The following is a 19,374-nucleotide window of genomic DNA, read 5'->3' as shown; positions in this document are numbered from 1 at the left end:
CTTGATTTAGTCTCAAAGTGACTGAGGCCTCTTTTCCCTACTTCTTCTTGGCCGCAGGAAAGAAATGGAGGACTGGCCAGGGAATAACTGGTAGTAATCTCCTCAGCCAGCCAGCTGTCTCCTTATATTGACCTTGAAGTAATGAAAAAGGAATAGATTCTGCTGCACGTTACCCCTGTGTGTCCAAATAATGAGAGTGGAGAGAAATGATCGTAAATCTACATGGTTTTGCCTGTTTGGAAGTCTGAGCCATGGGGAAAATGACAGGATATGTTTTATTTTAGCTCTGTAATTCACATAGGTATTTGTCCCAGAGTTTTTCATCTGTGGTATTTTTGCCTTGTACTTCATTTTACGCAGCAGTAATTTTAATTCAGATGAACTAATTCCCTTCTGTTGACTTAAATTTTCAATATGAGAATAGTTGCATTCCCTGAATTGACAATAAACTGGTTTGATATTCACGTTTTATAGATGTAATAGATTTCCATTAGTTAACACAGTGGAGTTACACCAGTGTAGGACTGAGCCTATTAAAAAAAAAAAAAAAAAGGCAAAAAGCCACACCAAAACACACATGTAGGACTTTTTTAAACTTTTTTTTTTTAAGGAGAAAAAAAAAAAAAAGGAAAAGCTCCCCTAAGCTGATTCTTGTTTTTATTATACACAGAAAAGAAAGATTGGCCAATCCTGTACATATAAAAATTAAAAATAATAAAAAGGGAACCTGGAATTTGTGGCTTGACTTCCAGATGTAGAACCGCTATACACAGAGTAACCAGAAAGTTGTCTTTGGCAATTTGTTCATTCCCCTCCCAGTGAAATGTAACTCATTAAGGCAGTTTCTTGACAGGCATTAACTCATAAACTGGGATGAATCTGAGACTGAAAATAATTCAGCAACCCAACCAGTGTGGCCAATGGATAAAGAATAGTAACAAGGTGTTTTAGTACTTAGCAAAGATGCCAAGGCAATATGTCAGCCAATAGAATGATGTCATGCAATCAGTGACAGGGTTTGGTCGATGCAAACTGACAGTTTTGTCTTTTAATCCTACTGCATGCAATAACAAAGGATCAGGAAGGACTATATTTTAAACCAGAGGAAATGGACTGAGTCCACTAGAAGAGCTTGTTGCATTGCTTTCCTCAGAGCTAGATCTCAAGTGAGATGATGGCTGCACCACTACTGAGCACTCCCAGGTCCTTTCCCCCTTCCCAATGTGGGATGAACTTCTGGAACAGCAGCTGAGCTCTCCAGAGTAAATGGGACAGTGGTGGAGAGGTCTTACCGTTTGCTTGTATTCCCACGATGGAAACATTACATAAGTGTTTGGAGCGAAGCTGAAGCGTAAGGGAGACACTAACTCAATCACCAAAAGAACAGAACAAGTTGACTTATAAAGAAATACAGCCTGCTTCAGCCCGAAGGGGGGCTGTAAATCTGGCTCTCCGGAGCTGGGTGGTGGTGATGATGGATTTTTCCTCTCTTGAGGCCAATTAGCCTGTTAGAGCTTGCCTTTGGCCAGAGAAAGCACCATAGCTGAGCTGCGCTCCTTGAGGAATTAGGGAGGATGGAGAAGAATGGTGCCCGGCCCTGCTGGGAGGTGATGGCCGGCCACGGCGTGCTCTGGCTGCTCCCCTGCAGCCAGTGGCCTGGTGCTGATCTGGTCATGCCGTAAGCTGATTTAATTCATCAGCTGACCAACCCTGACCACAAAAATGTATCTTTTCATCAATTCAGTGTGTTGAATGAGGTTGGTTGCAGTAAGATGAGTGCCAGAGCCAGCTCCAAGGGGGAATCATCCCAGGGACTCACAAGGTGAAATGATCCCTTTTCAGCAACAGGTTTCAGCTCACATCATGAAAACATACCCTAATCTGATCCTTTCTTAGGTCATTCTGTTTGCAGTGTTTCTGGTACTTGGGCCAGTGTGATTCTTTTATTTTCCTACACAGCTGTGTTTGAAGGTTACCTCCTGGGGTCAGATTAACCACCGATTTTAACGATCTCTGCTGACTTGCCCCAGCTAAAATTTTATTCCTCAAAATCTGGCATCTATTAAATAAATATGTTATTGCCTAAAGGCTCTTAGCCAACAAACAGGTGAGCTAAGTTGAACTGCAGGTTTGTTTCCAGAGGCTGTCATGTCTTTCATCTTTTTGGGTGTGAATACAGAGCCTGATACAGCAGGGCCATCCTCCACCTCTGAGGTTAAGATACGGAAAGGGTTTTTGGAATCCTTAAGCCCAAATGCTATTTTCAGAGAGCCTTGAATTAGTGGAAATATGATGAGATATTCAGGACTTCTAACCGTCATCCCAGGAAGACTTAGGGTGTGAACACAAGGTGATTCAAGTTGATCCAAACTGGTCCTGCCTTAAAGCCACCCCACAGTCACAACATCTACCCTGTGCTGGGGCTGGGGAAGCCCCTCCTGGGTCAAAATGCTTAAAGAGGAGAAGATGAAGCAGATAGAAAATAGCATTTTTCTGCTGAACCTGCTTTCCAGACATCTCCTTCACAAGGGAGAAGCAGGGAGTCCTGAGGCACAGGAGGTGAGAAGCTGCGGTACCTCTGATTTAAAGTAGCTTAAGCTATCATGGACCAGCACCTCAAGGTTTCCACATCAGCCGTGTGTCTTTAATTGCTGCTAAAATGCCTGTTGTAAATACTAGTATAAGTAGCCTGAGCAGAGCTGTAGTTAACTATATAATTTAAGTCCACGAAACTATTTACATGTTTTAAAGTGTGCAGATATTGGTGTCTTATGCTAGATCAGGATCTTAATTATGCATAGTTTGAGATAATTGGGTTCCTTTAGCTTTGTATCTCAATCTGCTAATTCTAACTGCTAAATTAGGATTCAACTGTAATCCATGTATGTTTAGTTCAACTGTTTTAATTTGTTCCTTACTTTAAGTCATCAGTCATGAAAGTATTGTGATTAATTCTACTCCTATATTCTGGTTTTCTGTGGGATAGGTCCGAGTTCAACACTTTCACATCACCAGGTGAATTAGGGCAATTATGTTCTTACTCTTTGCTGCGTGATTTTTCCCAGTAGATATAAATGGATAAATGTTCTGGATAAATATTCTGAGGAACAAATAAGTCCCAAAGTGTCTACGTTTTGTTGAGGATCTTATTCTTAGATTGCTGTGCTAGCCTGTATTTTGTGGCTTTTCTTTTCTCTTTCCTGTCTTTTAGAAGCATACACTTAAAAATTAATTTTAAAAGTACCAAGCTTGACATTTTTAACAGAAACAAAAAATTTAGTGAAAAAAAAATCTGTGATTGAGTCCATGATGAACAATCCAGGCTTTTTCCTCTTAATGTAACGTTTACATGGGTCGAGTGATTATCTGCTTACAGGTGCAGGAGTATAACTTCATTTTATTGTTCCCACAGATGAGCACCATGCCAGGACTGCCCACAAGGCCGTGCTTCTATGACATTGACCTTGACCCCATCACAGAGCAAGTGAAAGGATTATTTTGAGAGTGACATCCAAATTCAGGTCAGTCAACAGCCTTTGTTTTCCTGTTCCAGCTTGGAGGAGGATGTTTGTCTCTAATATTTTTATCAAAAAGATTATCAGGAGTTTATCTGGGCCCTAGTTTCACTGAGATCTTCACACAATTTGGGGGGAATATTTCATAATGTATACTTCATCACTGGTGGTGCACACTGGTAGTGCCTTTTGGATTTCCTGGCTCTGTCGTTTTGGCATGAGGAGGAGCTGGCTCTGCAGTTGTACCACTCCTGGCTGTGGAAACAGTCACTCTGAAGAAACCATGTCATGTTACTTGCCTCAAAAGAAATGATCTAGTTCATCTTTGATACTATTCTTGTATAGCAGTGTTTCTGTCATTACCTAGATATCAGGGGAGATGTTTCTCAGCTTGTTCATAAGCTTTGCTTTGTCTTTTCATGTTTTGTTTAGTTTTGTCCTGATTGCTGTCATCTCTCTCAAATGGTAATAAGCATTTCAGGAACACAAATCTGTCCTCGTAACCTGTTTTTCATGTTGGGTTCTCTCCCTTTTCCTGTAAGGTTGCAGTTCCCCCACCAGCTCCTCCCCTTCTCTAAGCACTTAATCTACTTGGCGTCCTGCTTTAATTTTGTGTAGCGCAAGTTCCTCACTTAAAAAATCCAAGCTGTTATGAAAATATTCCATGCTACTCCACTTTAACCCTCTAACATAGTAAGTGCAGTAGGAGAGGATTTAACAGTGACTGAAACAAACCATGTGCATCTGCGATGGGACTCTCTCCTCTCATCACTTAACTCACTCCTTTCCCCCAATAAATCACTCTGGAGGGCAAAACAGTTACTTTGACACAGAACAATAATGTTACTATGAGCTAATAGGACTGCGATGGGACCCCAGAGCAGCCATAGCTTTGAGGTGGACGTGCCCGGGCGCTTGAGCCCTGCTCTAGCAATCTTCACGTACTCCGGTTTGAGAGAACCAGCTCTCATCTGCTGTTTCTGTGTTTTGACAAATTGTGTGGAGGGGAGGAATGTTTTGCACGGCCCAGCGAGATTACTGTTCAGGACAAATTAACTGTTCACTTGCCTGTACTGGAACGTGACAGCACTCACATAACACCTGGTGAGAGCAGATTCTGCCATTTCATGCATACCAGTCAAGTAAAGAGCAGTTAGCTTGAAAGTTAACCAGTGTGTACAGATAATTACTAGCTTATATGCAAACCATCACTGATTATTCTGTTGCTGGATAGTGTTATGCATACCACTTCTTGGCATATATCCCATTTTTGTTACTGATATGCATTATATTTCAGGTGGTTTCATGCATACATATTGATTCATCAGGCATCAGTCATGTAATTACTTCTAAATAATTTGAAATGACTGTGTAATCCTAATGTAAAATCTATGTGCAGATTCACGTAGCCTGCTTAATCAGGTGTTTACTGCCCAGTCTTACACAAATCCATCCAAACCATGCATTGGTGAATTTTGAAGAACAACAATAATTAAGCAGCTTGAAATACTCCATTCCTACTATGAAAGCCTTTCATTTGAAGTTGTGCATGAAATGAAAATGTTAAACTTGGCTTTTAGTCAGTGATGGTGTTTTCTCAGATGTAAAAGCAAATGCTGACAAAGTCACAAAAACACAATAGCCAGGTAGGAAATAGTGTATATATCAAAATATTAATAAATTATTATATTTTTGTTATGTAGGTATTGGTGGCATCAGGCAGATGAATGATTTGATGATTTGATAAGTTTAAGCCTTTTAAAGAAAAAACCAGCTTGATCATATATATTTTTCACCAACATAGGCAAATACTCACCTGTGTTCCTACCTCTAACAGTCTAAATAAATGCCTTGAGAGTATTGTAATACCCAGTGAGCACCACACAAGGTAGTCAGTGTTCATCAGCTCTAAAATCCATTCCACTCATGTGGCAGATTTCTACATTTGTAATTTTGGACAAAGAGATAAACAATATTTCCAGATAAACTTGACTTCCAAGTTTCTGTAGATAAGTAAAGTATTATTCTTTGCTTTCACACATCCACTAAAGTGAACCGGCACTGTAGCTGATAGTACACTTTGAGGTATTTGTGGTTTTTTTCCTGTGATGGCAGATCAAGGTGGTCTTTTTTCTGTTTGGTTTGAGTTCATTTCTTAGAGTTTTAATGTACAATGTAAAATTACTACTAATATGATGCGCCACTCATTAAGACTGATTCAAATCTCTAAGATGTGATAATTGAAAAATATTTAGAGATTTGTGGAAGAGCTGCAGATGTTTCATTATAAACATGCATGCAGAGCTGAGAACAGTTGTTTTATTGTGCAGTTTATATTGTACTCTGCCATGCGTAGCCTCACGAGACTTGTGAAAGAGATACAGTCAAAAGTTCCTGCTGCTAGGGTAGCTGTGTGGGGCTCTGACTGAACTGAAACATTGGATGTCATCAGCCTCTCTGATTTTTTTTCCCCACCACTTCACTATGTTAATGAAGCAGATTATAGTTCTCACTAAAGTTTGCAGAGTACTGGTCATTAGAATATACTCTAAGTAGTCATACAGGCAAAAACTTCGTCAAGAATCCCAGCTCAGTCTTTTTTTTCTGTTGGCAAATAGCTAATAAATGGAACACACAATATTACAGTCTTTCTGTAACATTAATATCTGGAAATGAACACGAAGGAATCTGACTAGTTCTTCATCACTGGCCACTACCCTATTTAAATTACACTTGCAGCCCATACATTAAGAAAGTTGCATTTGTTTTCTTAGGAGCTATCTGCAGATTGTACCAGTCATAATAAGACTCACATGGACACAAGTCTGCCAGTAGGAAGAAATAAATTTTTTAAAAAAGTAATAATAAATATATATACATATATATATTTGCACAGTGAGGGGAATTTATGAACCTGACCTCCTCTGCAAAATTAAAGTCTGTTAAGGACCCTTGTGAGCTCTAAGGATCCCTCTCATTTAATTATTGGCAGCAGGCGCCTGCTCTTACTGTGCCAGTTTGGCTTTGGGTACCTGGATTGATGGCAGGGCTGGTTGTTTCCTTCGCTTGGTTGTGACTTAGTAAGGCCATGGCTGTCCACAGTTGCAGATATATTCTTGCACTTGTCTCCTCTTCAACATTGGCAAAGCATCAGAACAATTGTAATACATGGCACAGATACTTTGCCACCCTCAAAGTTTTTCTGGATGTGAGAGGAATCCCAGAGCTCTGACTGTGAACATAGTCATGGCCATAAAGAAGCCCATGAGGGGAGGACACCAAAACTGACATCCTAAAATTGCTAACTATTTTTAGATGTTTTCATCTTAATTCGTTCAGATGTGGATAGAAGGTTCTTGAAGACCTTTCCCTTTGCCTCCACAAAACTGATCCTATGAAACAAAAAACTAACTTCTTTTGGTTTCATTCCACAGTACTGTGTTTCAGTCAACAGTGATTTCTGCAATAGTGTACAGTCTAAAGTCTGTATCATACTGGTATATGAGTACAGATTTTTGTTTCTCACCTAGTATGGTTACACAGAGAATAAATGGGAAGTACACGTGGCATAACTAAACATTTTTGTTTATTATAGTTAAAGCAAAAATAGCCAATGTCTTTAAAACAATGCTTTTAGCGCTTCTATTTTTTTTTTTTTAAAGGAAGAAAATATATCTTGTTTTAACATAAAAATTCTTTATCTTTCTGATTTCAGAACCCTGGAAATTAAGAACTGTAACTTTCCTGTTTCCTGCAAGTAGGAGACAAAAATGAACGTGAAAAATTCCTGTTATGTGTCTTGGGAGGAATGTCAAGATAGACCAAAGAGCAAAAGTTTACTCTTTCTTCAAACCATTTTTTACGATGAAATATAGCTGCAAGGTTAAAAAGAAAAAAAAAAAAGGCAAGCTAAAGAAGTTTTTTGCTGTAGTGCAGAAAGCTCTCTGCTGGGCTTACAGTTGCTTGTGGATAAAATGACATTGAAAAGTGAGGAATTTTTCACTTTAGAGTTTTCATCTTTTCTCAAAGGAGTTTACAGAAGTATTTGCCTTATCTTGGCCATCTAAAAATTCACATAAACATGATTATACTATGTGATCAAGTATATTTCTCTCTGAAAAATAATACACTTTCTCTCCGGGCATTCAGGAGCTGAAACTACACACAGACTAACTGCGCATTTTTGAGTTATCACCAGGCATTGCTGTGGATGCATTTGGGCAACAGCCAGGCTTCAAGCAAGGAAGATATTAAGCAGAGAAAGAACAGAGCATGTATTTTGTACAAGGTTTTTAATACACAATTTGTTTCCTTGTTGGGCAAAGATATTTTGAGACACTTGAGACATAGCTGTCTCATACCCATAGGTCTCTGTCTATCCAAAGCGATGTTACAGGCTGTCCAGCTGATTCTGTGTTTGTTGTGGTGAAGCTGGTTGTTCAGTGAGGGCACTGCTCCTTCTGAAGCCGTTTTGCTGCTGTTCATGACTAATGAAGCCTCCTGCTGTGCTGGCTCCCGACCTAGAGCTTTTCTTGTCCTGCCCTGGCAGTATACAACGCCCAGGAACAACAAAGGAATGTCCATCAAGTAAGGATGCAATACAGCAGAGCTTTGTTCTGCTTTGCTTTGCAGGTTTTAACTGCCATACTTGTAAAACTAGAGCATGTTTTCTGTTTGAAGGGAGTATTCAAACAAGTTAAATCCTAAAGCGTGTTCTTTAATTTACATCAGTAATTTACCTTGCCCGGTTTTTCCTAAATCTGCAGCATTTAGCTTTTCAAGCTGCTGCTCCTCAGGAAACTCTCACTGACTGTTGGTTCCTTCAATAACAAAAAAATGCAACAGAACAATAGGTTGGATGAAGACAATAGGCCATTGTTTTTTTAGGTAAAAAGCAGTGAAATAATGATGAGAGAGTTTATTTTCCTGGTGACGTTTTCCATCCTGTCACTTTGCTCCACTTACGCACATCTGTATGTTTTGAGCTTCTGCAATGTAGTTTTGGTTCCCTTCTACGCAGCCACATTTGGAGACTTAATTATCTCAGGAGCTGTGTTGTAATTGAGGGGTTTGTTTTGGTTTTTAAAATCATGGTTCGTTATTTATAAACTCAAAACTATAATTATGGACAGAAGAGCAAACTGGGGACAATTAAAATAATTATCTGTGCCTCCCCTGGAGTAGCACAGAAATGTCTGCTGACCGCATTTCAGAACTGTTCTATTCATAGTGTGGTACCCCAGCACTGTGGGGGTTGCTGTGAAGAAAAATGTTAAAAAACAGGGTTATTTGATACTTTAGCCTCATTAGACAATAGAGCTCATAATGGTCTAAACTATAGATGCTTTAATTACACTGGGGCAGGGCAAACATGACAAGTAGAAAGTAAGATTCAAGTGTGGCTCCTGCAGCTACTGGGGAGAGAGATTTCTGATATTTTCCATTAAGTTTTGCCCCAAAATACAACCATGTTACTAAAACACTGAGCCTAGAAAAATCCAAAGACTTTTGGAAGAAAATAAATATTATATCCAGCCTTAGTTTTCCTAGTAAAGTCCTTACAAGAAAAATAAATAAGGTTTTCCTTCCATCTTGCCCAGAGAAATTTGGAAAACCACAACCATGCCTTACTTGTGGTCACTGTGGCTGCCCCACAGGTGCGTTGGACATATCTCCGTGCAATGTGGGATATTAAATGTGCCACTAGCTGATCACCTGTGAAGCTTCCACATGGGATACAGATGTCTGAGCAACTGGTTTTGTAAGTCATTTCGAACTGCTGCCTGATACACACTTTCTAAATTGTAGTCTCTATATTGTCCCATCAGACCTTGCACTCTGGGACTGTTTATCTGACCCAGTGTCTCCCTAAAACACCATTCCAGATCAGTTAGCTGAGAGCTGACAAACATCCTGTAATTTTTTTCTACTGTCATGTGCACAGGATTTGTTATATTGTTTTGATAGCTTCAATAATTCAAGGAAAGCTGGAATGACTCTCATTTTCCCCCATCTATTTAACTGTCTGCGAAGTCTCTTGAGCTATTACATTTTTGGTTCTTCATTTTTAATTTTAGTAGAAGATTTGTTAAAAATAATCCACACTGACCTGCAGATTCTGTCTCATGATCCAAAGGGACCGAGTTATTGGCCATCAGCTGGGCTGCAGAAACTGCTACAGTACATTCCCTAGGGCTACCCTAGTTCTCGGGCCAAATGCCTTCATTGAGAAGGGTTTAAAATGAAATCTTTTTAAGATAACTTTTATTGCTGGGTGGGTCACTTGTTACTGCACAGATGTGATCACAGGTGCGGGATTCCTGCCTTTGCCTCTGCCCTGACTAACCTGGAGACACAGCAGAATGGCATCTTCAGAAAGCGAATAGCCGGGCTTATCCCTGCATTTGCTAAGGCGTACTAAGAGCTATGCCCTTGTTTATTATCAGAAGATCTGCTTTTTGTAGTGACTGAATACTTTGTTATTGCTACTGCTGAACTACAGAAAACTAATGACATTGAAATACATCAGACTACATACAATGGGTTTCTTTGTTTGCATTTTAAGATTCAAAACCCCAGATTTTCAGTTGCCATGAACATGAAAAAGAATGTGTGTGCTGATATTCAGTTTGCACATGATGCCTGTCTCAAGCCTGAATTCATTAATAAACTACCTTCGTTATTTAATATTGCTGTCTCCTTAGCTACCATCTTGTCTGTTTAGTGACCTTTTTTTTCCCCCTCTTCAGCCACTTAGTCTTGTCACATCCCTGTCTCCAGCTAAAGCCACCTACACCAAGGAGGGGAACTCAGCCACGTCCTGGTCAGGTGCCAGATGCGAGGAAGGTGTGGGGCTCTCTGTGACCAGAGCTGCTGGCAGAGCTGCAGCATGTTTGGTTCCTGCCTGTCACCATAAGAGGCTGTGCACAGGAAGGTTGTCCACAGGACCTTCTCCATCAGTACAGTCCTTTTGAAGTTTGTGTTTGGAGGGAAGGACACACCAGACTAATATCCTGTCCTGGTCCCAAAATACCTTGCTGTTGCCTTTGGTCCTTGGCCTGAAAGGCTGGATCAGATGCAAGGGTCAGCTGGGCATTTTCCACTTCTCAGGCAGCAGCTGGATTTATGTGAAACAGTATCAGCCACAAGAACATATACCTGTTTGCTTCTCGGGGGGATTTAAATATAAGCAATGCAAATGCTTCAGGAACTATAGGTTGTTAAATCAACTGGACCATAACACAGAAGAAAGCATCCTGGGAGTAGGAATAAATAAAATGGGAAAGCAGGAGTTGGGAGAGAAATTGAGCATTTCAGGCACATACTGGACATGGCTCCTTTTTTCTAAATGGCTAAATGAAGTCTCAAACATATGATTTGGATTAGCACTGAGTTAACATGCTTTTCATGACTAGATTTCCAAACAGCTTTTCAGCTTCTCTACACCGTTTCAGCCAGGAGCTGGTCTCAAGCACCGGGTTTGTGCTCCAACGGGACTTGTGTCTCCCTTGCTGATGGCCACACAGCCAGAGCAAGAATGGGAGGTGAGACACGCTCTCTCATCCACTGAATTATTGGGGTGGGGAGGGAAGGCAACTGGTTTAATTCCTTTTAACATGCAGTGTTTCATAGAACATTTTTTTTCAGAAAATATTTCAGAGAAAAATTGTTAGGCCAAGCTAGGGCCCCCTGCTTGAGAGAATTGAAATGGAAACACTGAAAGCCCCTTCAAGCATTTGTCCTGAGAAAAGGACTGCTGCACTATCCATCTCACCCTGCACTGTAGGCTTAAGGCCAGAGTGTTTACGTAAAGTAAGCTAAATGCAAATATTTCCACAAGTGTGGTCATGATAACAGTTCCCTGCTCCATGCACTTGAGTGTAATATATTACATATACACAAGCATGAAAGCGTAGGTATTTGTGCATGCAGTTTTTATGTAAAATCTTCAATATTTGCTTCCTAAGTAAACATTTTAACTTAGACCTTTGAGTAATGATTGGGAAGAGTTAGATTGCTACATGCCAGCATAGGCTCAACTAGAGAAGACCTTAAAGAACTTTTAAGGCAACCCTGCATTGGGTGATCTCCAGCTGCCTCCCAAGGTGAACTGTTCCGAACTGCTAGTAGAAAAAGTTAGCTCTGGGGAAGCACACAGGGCTGAAATACTGATGCTATAGGCACCGCAAAAGCTTTTATTCACAGAGTACTAATAAAAAGAACGTGTATCAAATACAACTCGTGCTCACTTTTATGCAATACACTGAATCAAGGTTTAAAGTTATGACATTTTAAAAGCTAAGTTGTTTCCCAGTGTGCAATACCCATCATGGTATTGCAACCCAATTACTATCAACATCTGGTCAAAGTTAGATCCTTAATTGCAGAAAAGACTTTCAGCTTTTCAGGACACTATTAGTTGCCATATAACACAGCACCTGTGTGTTCCCACCACATGCACACTTTATTCTCCAGAAAACTTGAATTACAGCTATATTTGTTATATATTCTATACATGCCACTATAGGAGTTCTAGGATGTTTCCTTCCAGTTTCATTTTTGCCAGAAGCCTCGAGGGGAAATCTGAGAGGGGAGAAGAAACCCTCATGTCTGATGTGGCAACAGACCAGCTCCTGCTCAGCTTTTGGTCAGCCGAAGTCTCTGAAAGGAGACAATGTCCCTGTATTTGCTGCTTCCCCAGCTTGGGTGTTACACATATTCCCATTCAGCTCCAGCTCATCTGGACCTTATATCACCGTGGTGTTTCCACTGCAGTCGGAAAAATCTGTATTTGCCAACCTGTTTTTTCAGGTGTTTGAGGTAAGAGAACTCCCCCTGAGGAAGGTTTTTAGGAAGAGCAAGAAAACCAACATCTCATAACTTCAATCTGCCTTTTTTTGACATTAACCTGAAGTAGCAGTTTAATGAACCAAGCCCTCCACGAGTTCCATTACTGATTTTTTTTTTCCTTATGTTTAGTATTTCAACCATTGTAACTCAGTATCAGATATTAGTGTCTGGCAAAAACTTGTTATTCATCCAGAATGAAACCAGGATCTAATTCTGCTTCTAGAACTACTAAAAGTCAGACAGGCTTTAGACCCTGGTTTATTAGTATAACCAAGTATACAAGTTATTTGCTTCTTATTAGTAAGTGAAAAAGAATAAAAAAGGGAAATAACAATGATGGCAAATAAAGGAGCAAAGCACAGGAGTCAAATTTGCTCTTTTGGAACAGAATTGCATGAAAGCAAGAAACATAAATAAAGATGAGTCTGAAAAATTATTTCACTACATCTCATTTGAAAAAAATCTTTTAAACTGAGCTGTGTATAACTTACCACCAACAGTTTTGACGAAGATCATGTAAAAAAAAAACCAAAACCACAACAACAAAAAACAACAAAAAGACCTACATTTATCTGCAAAAACCTACTGAAAAGGGAAAATATACTGTCATAGGAGCATCAAAGCTTACTTTTAATATTAACTTGGTTTTAAGGACAGACACTAAATCAGCACAATCTAATCAAATGGTGCTAAGAAACAGCAGAAGGAGGTGAATGGCAAGCAAAAGATATCATCAATTTAAAAAAAAAAAAAAAGAAAAGTAATCCGAAAATATCTTGTGAGGAAAGGATATACTTGGAAGGTTCACAGTATTGGATAAGACCCAGAGCCAATGCTTTAATTCATAGCCAGCATTCTGTTTCTTCCTCACAGTGTTGGCTATCAGATACCCAGAGATGGGAGGAAGATCTTATGTTGAGCTTGCACCTGGCATCACCTATATCAACGGCAGGGAATTAACAGGGTGGCAGCAATTACTGGGGAGAAAGCATCAGGCCCCTACTCCTGTGTTTATTGAGTCCCTCCTCTGCGGTGGGTCACTGCAGCAGAACTCACCTTCTGCTAAATTCAGACATCTCTGTCCCATGACTTCATTTACTCAGCAGCAACAAACCGCACGCCAGCTTGGAAGCAGAATTGGAAGAGTTACACCCCATACATCCGTATGATTTAAACATGTCTGGGAACTGTATAGACAACCTGCAATTATCAAACCAAGTGTCATGAGCTGTTTAAAAGACAGATGGTTTGTTTTGCAAACCCTTCAGAAAGGACCAACAGCATTGTCATCCCAGCACCATGCTGGGGGAAAGAATACAGTATCCATGTGGAAAAAGGTTGTCTGCTTTTCTGCTGGTACTCTGGTTTCATCCTTTTAAAGTCTGAGACACACACACAAAAAACAAACAAAAACCCATACACACCACACAGCCAAAACAAACCAGCACCACACAACCAAATCAAGAAACCCCAAACACATAGCACCAAAACCTCACTCTCTCCCACTAAGACAGGATCCCATTGAATATATCTGTGTATCTGTGAATGGATTCTTACTCCAACCATCTCTAATGCTTGAGTTTTTCCACTGAAGACAAGTGGTAGGAACAAACTCACAGGAGAATACACTGTTTAATCCTGTATAAGGGATGATGAACTGAACCTACAGAGCTGTATCCAAACATTTATAGATACAAGGCTGGATGCACAAGAGTAATTAGGCTTGCATACTTGGGAAAACATGTTTGGGGAAGACTCCTGTGAAATTACTCTGGTATTCAGCTGCGAAGGGAGACAGACACTGGAATGAGCCATACCTTACTTAATGCGTCAGAAATGGAAGCCATCCAAGCAACCATTTACTCATGTGCATAAACTTGAATCTCTTAAATTTAGCAGCATTTCACCTTTCAACCTTGAATTTCACATTGCCTTAACCAACTTGACTTGAGCAGCTACAGAAATGTTTACAGCCATTCCCTGCAGCAAGATTAAAGAAAGCCTTGCCTGGATCTCAAAACCAATGTCTGGGGACCATTCAGACACCATCAGCACTGGAACTGCCTCACTGCAGATGTTTGCTGAATTCCCCTGTCATACTACAGTGTCACCAAGACCCAGGACTGGCCAGGCCACCCTACAAACAGAGCAAATCCTGCTCCCCACCACCCACCATCATGTGAAGACATAGGATGTTTACTATGTGGAGAGACATACACAGCAGATTAAAAAACAAACAAACCACTCTCTCAAGATTTATAAATTTAAATGCTAGACTCAAAAAAAAAAAAAAAGAAAAAAAAATATCAAGCACAGATGTTGATCTCTGCATGCTTTGTTTAAATGCCGGTGCCCAGCAGGCATGCATGGCAACCAGAATTTATAAAATACAGACACCAATAGGAATTGGCTCAGCAGATCTGGGGTTTTTTAAGCCACATAGGAGCTATTATGAGATTTACAGTTGGATTTTTCTTCACGTCTAAGTAGAAACCATGAAGGTGTACCAGAAATGTGTACTCATTAAGCTGACACATGGGCAGGGGGAATCCCTGAACATCAGTAGTATGACCACTGACAGTCAGCAAGGACCACTTAGTTTTACATCCAGATGCCTGTTGCAAATAAATCAAGGTTCATATAATCACTGCAATGTACTTAGTGCACTAAGGAGACGCCAACAAAAAAAAACATTAGCAAACTAAGTATCACAAATGCTACAAAATGACTTGCTTTCCCCCTCCATCTGGACATCAAATATTTTATCTACTATTCTTCAATTATAGTTATGTAATTAAATGATATACAATTGCTAATAAGTGACACACTCCTATACATTCCCCAAAGAGACAAAAATGTTTCAAAACCTTTATATAAAAAAGACATTTTTCCAAGCTCTATTTGTGACAAATATGGTTCTTACTGAAGTACATAGAACTTATAACACAAAAACTTAAACACAAAAGTTATTGACTATACCCTCCATCTCCTCCTTTGGATGCCCATGCAGTGCTGCAGATCTATTCTCTGGTATGTTAACATTCAGGTAGCTCTAGATAAATTCCTAATATTTGGGTTTTTTTTAATTTTCAATACAGGGGAAAATTATAGTACATAGCAGGTTATAAATCTGTATTTGTTCTGATGAAGACATTTTATAATTATTTTAAATATTCACCTATACTATTCACTTAGATCTAGTAAAGATGCTGCCACTAACCATGCTATTTACACAGAACCATTCAGGATAGAAAGGACCCCTGGACGTCTTCATGTTCCATCACATGCTCAAAGATTTACTTACTAGTAAGCAAAAGTTCTTTAGGTAAATTTGTACTTTCATGTACAGATTTAGAGATGAATATGACAAGGTTGGGTCACACATTGTGAAGCCACTTACCAGCTGTAAACAGGAGAGCTTTCTCATTTCTCTGGAGGAGTGCTGAAAAACCAAAGGCTTGCTGCAAAGATTTGATGGCCAGAATCAACACAAGGAATGTTCCAGTTACTCCCTTGAACCACAGAAGCATTACAGCTATTTCCCTACCACCTCTCAAAGGGACAACATTAAAACCACTGACCTACTCATTCTTTTAGATGCATTGCCACAATCCAAGCAACATCCTACAGACTCTAAGAGAGCTGATCTAGCCTCTTACCTCAACCCACCAAATATGAAAAAAGAAAAAGCAAAAAAAAAAAACACCTGAAGGAACCAGCTCCCACTCCACCCCTAAACCCTCAGGTGTTCTAGGTTTCTTTAGAACAACCAAGGTCTGTCAGGTGCAGGTATTTTCTACACCCACACAGGTCCTCACCCCTGCCCCACAGCTCCTCAGGTTTGCACAGGGATGATGAAAGGTTGATCTGTTTTTTGTAAGCCTTCAGTAAATCCCATGCAACAGATTTATCCAAATGCTAACACTTCAGTCCTGATCAGTAAGCAGAGCTAGCGGAACACCTCTGCCACATCGCAGGAGGAGCAGCTGCTCCACGGTGTGCCCGGCCACAGTTCATGCCCCTGTGACAGTTCAAGTAATTCTGCTGCTTGGAGCCTGCAGCCAGCCTGGGATGGAGGCATCGGTCCCTGCTCCTTCTGCAGTCCCTTCTCCCCTGGGATTTAGCTGGGGACAAGGCTGTAGGCAGAGCTGTCAATTCACTACAAGGGACCCACTGAGTGCCTCAAACTCCTTTGCTCCTCATGGCAGCGAGGTCCCAGCTTTTTGCACTACCCTGGCATTGCTCCTGACAGAAAATTTACTTCTTACTGTCAAATTTTTGCATTATCTTTTTTTTTTTTTTCTTCTAAAATATCACAAATGCCCCCATTGCACAGAGTTTTCTTTTTCCTTTTTTTTTTTTCCATAGGCCTTGGACTCACCTCATTATCTTGTGTGCTTCTGTCTCCTACAAATTTCCAGTCAGTCCAGGGTTCAAGTCATACTTGCAACAAATCTCTTACCTGAAATACTATATTCTCCTTGTGGCTGTTTGTCCCACAGTTTCCCCTCTTCCCACCACACAACATCTCCTCAGCAAACTGCTGCTTCCCCTGCCAGGGGAGCAGCCATTACCAGCCTGAGGTCACAGAAGGACATTACACTGGCGCTGGAGCAGCCTGTGGTCACCAGCATGTCCTGCAGCCCTGGGTGGCCCAGCAGATATCAACCAGGAGGAGGGCTGGCAGTGAGAACCCCAGCTGGCTCGAGGTGGCCAGATGTGGTTTCTGGGCTGCCAGCTGCTGGGCCATGTGGTGAGAAGAGCTGTCCTGCCCAGAGCTGGTGGGACAGAGGTTTTGGTCTCCCAGCTGTTGGTCAGGTGCTGACCAGCACCATGATGCTATGAGCCACAGCACCGCATGTGCCTGCATTTACCTGGAGGCTGATTGTCCTCAGCCCAGCCTGGACAGGGCTGTCATCTGTGCCACCAGGAAAGCATCTCACAGGTGCCTCAGGAGATGGTACCTTGGGAGTCTGGATGGTGTTTCAGGAACAGGTATCAGGCCTTAGAAATCTAGCTCCAACCTCAAAATACCATGACCTGGCATGCAAGTGCTTCCGAAGGTGTTTCCATAGCAGGACTTACTCATGACCTGCCCACTTTGCAAATATAGTGCTGTTATTTTGGTATTGCTTGCAGCCTGTTCAATAAACCAGCGGTGCCTGGTTCACTGGCCTGTGATAAGCATCGCTAAGGGCTCACAAACCTGTCAAGGAGGAACAAGGAGGTGGGAAGAAAACTGCCATTTACTCACAGTCATGCACTTTTCCTCTGAAGTCTTTATCCCGCTACCAATTCCCTTGGCGTTTGGAAAGTATCTCCATTTAATCCCTGGTCTTGTTCAGTATGCAAAATACTTTGCCTTGAGAGTCTCATAATTAAATCTCCTTTGGATAATTACTACTGACTAAACTAACAGGTGGCAAAGGTCAAGTCATTGGTTATTCAAAGCAGGATTTCCCCAGGTTTACCAAAAACCTCTACTTGAACTTTGACTTGCTGACTGCAGCATGTGATTGTTTTCACAACTGATAATCACTGCCGGGTGGGTGTGTATGTGCATCTGTATACGCACACACACGCCTTTCACGTGTATAAATGTGAACTGGAAATAGCCATCTTACTCAAATGAACAACATATGATAGCACAGATCATCTCCAAAATACTGTTAAGTAAAATTGATAACCCTCCATTGCACTTTATATGCGTTTGCATATACTAAATTGTTCTAAAACTTACTAAGTAGTAAAGAGAAGTGAGCTCATTAGCTTTACATTTGTTCTTTCTCAAGAAAATTGATTTTATGTGACCATGATCCTGAATCTGTCCTTAAACACTAAATTGACAGACAAGCAAATTACTACAGATTTCATGAAAGCAGGGAGCCAGTGGGAGAGAAATAAATGGAGACAGAGGAGAGAGACAAATCCTTTCCATGGTGATATAGAAATTTATAAGAACAAACTCCTGCCAATTCCACTTATCACTGGGCTACACTTTCATTACATGGAATATTTGAATTACCACATATTTATGCTTGTAATTCAGTTGTTATATTTTAGAACCAAGAACCTTACTGACTTAAGATTGTAAATCCATTGCAAGACAAGATAATGCTCATAAAATCCTGGATTGCAACAATCCCATATGTAAGGGCCTTTACTCATCCTAGAAAATGGGTCACAACCAATGAACAGAATATAATCCATCTGGCCCTTATTGCATCTTACTCATAAATAATGCTAAATAAGAGGGAAAATGACTTCACTGATCATTTTTCAACCTGTACAGAGTGAGACACTGCAAAAATTTGGTTTGAGGGAGAGGCTTAAGTTCAGGACCTCAAAGCTGCTCTGATGCTTAAATCCCATCACCTTTATTTTTGTGAAAGTGGATGTGATAAAAAGTAAAGTTCTCCATCAAATTTTAAACAGCATACTGAAAATCTCCCAGTTCCCAGCCATTTACTGCCCATACTGGCAGGAGAAACTGAGGACTTTTATCAAAAGACCTCGGACAGACACTAAGAAACTATGGTTTCATGAACCAATAAGAAAAACGAGTCTTGGCACCGTTTTTCAAATTACTCTTTTCCCCACACCCAGCAGGAGCCTGCCAAAGCACAGCCATGGAGGTATGAGCCCCTCACCTTCCCAGACCCAGAGCCCTCCAGGGCTCATACCCCCCCACCCTGTGCCCCAGTGAGGGGACCTCCCTGCACCCCTATGGCTTCTTCTCCCCCTCAGGAGCATGTGGCCGCTGGGATGTGTGTTACTCATGGGAGCTGAATGGCAGTCACAGCCTCTCACTCCTGGTCACTCACTTCTGCTTCATGGCCAGGAAGGGATGTTTGCAGCATTTGAGTGCTGCAAGGCAGCTACAGCAGGGAAGGAGCCAAATCGAAGGGGTAACTCGCACACTAAAGGTGTTATAGAAGGAAAATATGAGATTAATAATTACATTACTTTTCTTTGCATGTGGGAGAGGATCCATGCATGTTTCCACTCT

The 19,374-nt window shown here is 40.8% G+C and overlaps 1 protein-coding gene across 1 annotated transcript in view; it reads left to right on the top strand.

Annotated features, from left to right (window-relative positions):
* Positions 1-3,502, top strand: part of MTHFD1L (methylenetetrahydrofolate dehydrogenase (NADP+ dependent) 1 like) — a gene marked incomplete at both ends in the record, with an annotated part of 146,005 nt that extends 142,503 nt beyond the window's left edge. Inside the window, one exon of the mRNA XM_080341821.1 lies at positions 3,413-3,502. Coding sequence (XP_080197947.1) covers positions 3,413-3,502 — 90 coding nt within the window. The remainder of the gene's footprint in view (positions 1-3,412) is intronic.
* Between the last annotated feature and the right edge of the window lie 15,872 nt (positions 3,503-19,374).

This window comes from Nesoenas mayeri, assembly GCF_963082525.1.
Source record: "Nesoenas mayeri genome assembly, chromosome: 3".
In the NCBI taxonomy this organism is placed as follows: domain Eukaryota; kingdom Metazoa; phylum Chordata; class Aves; order Columbiformes; family Columbidae; genus Nesoenas; species Nesoenas mayeri.
Note: the sequence above shows the minus strand (reverse complement) of the source record. Positions and strands in the feature narration are given on the sequence as shown.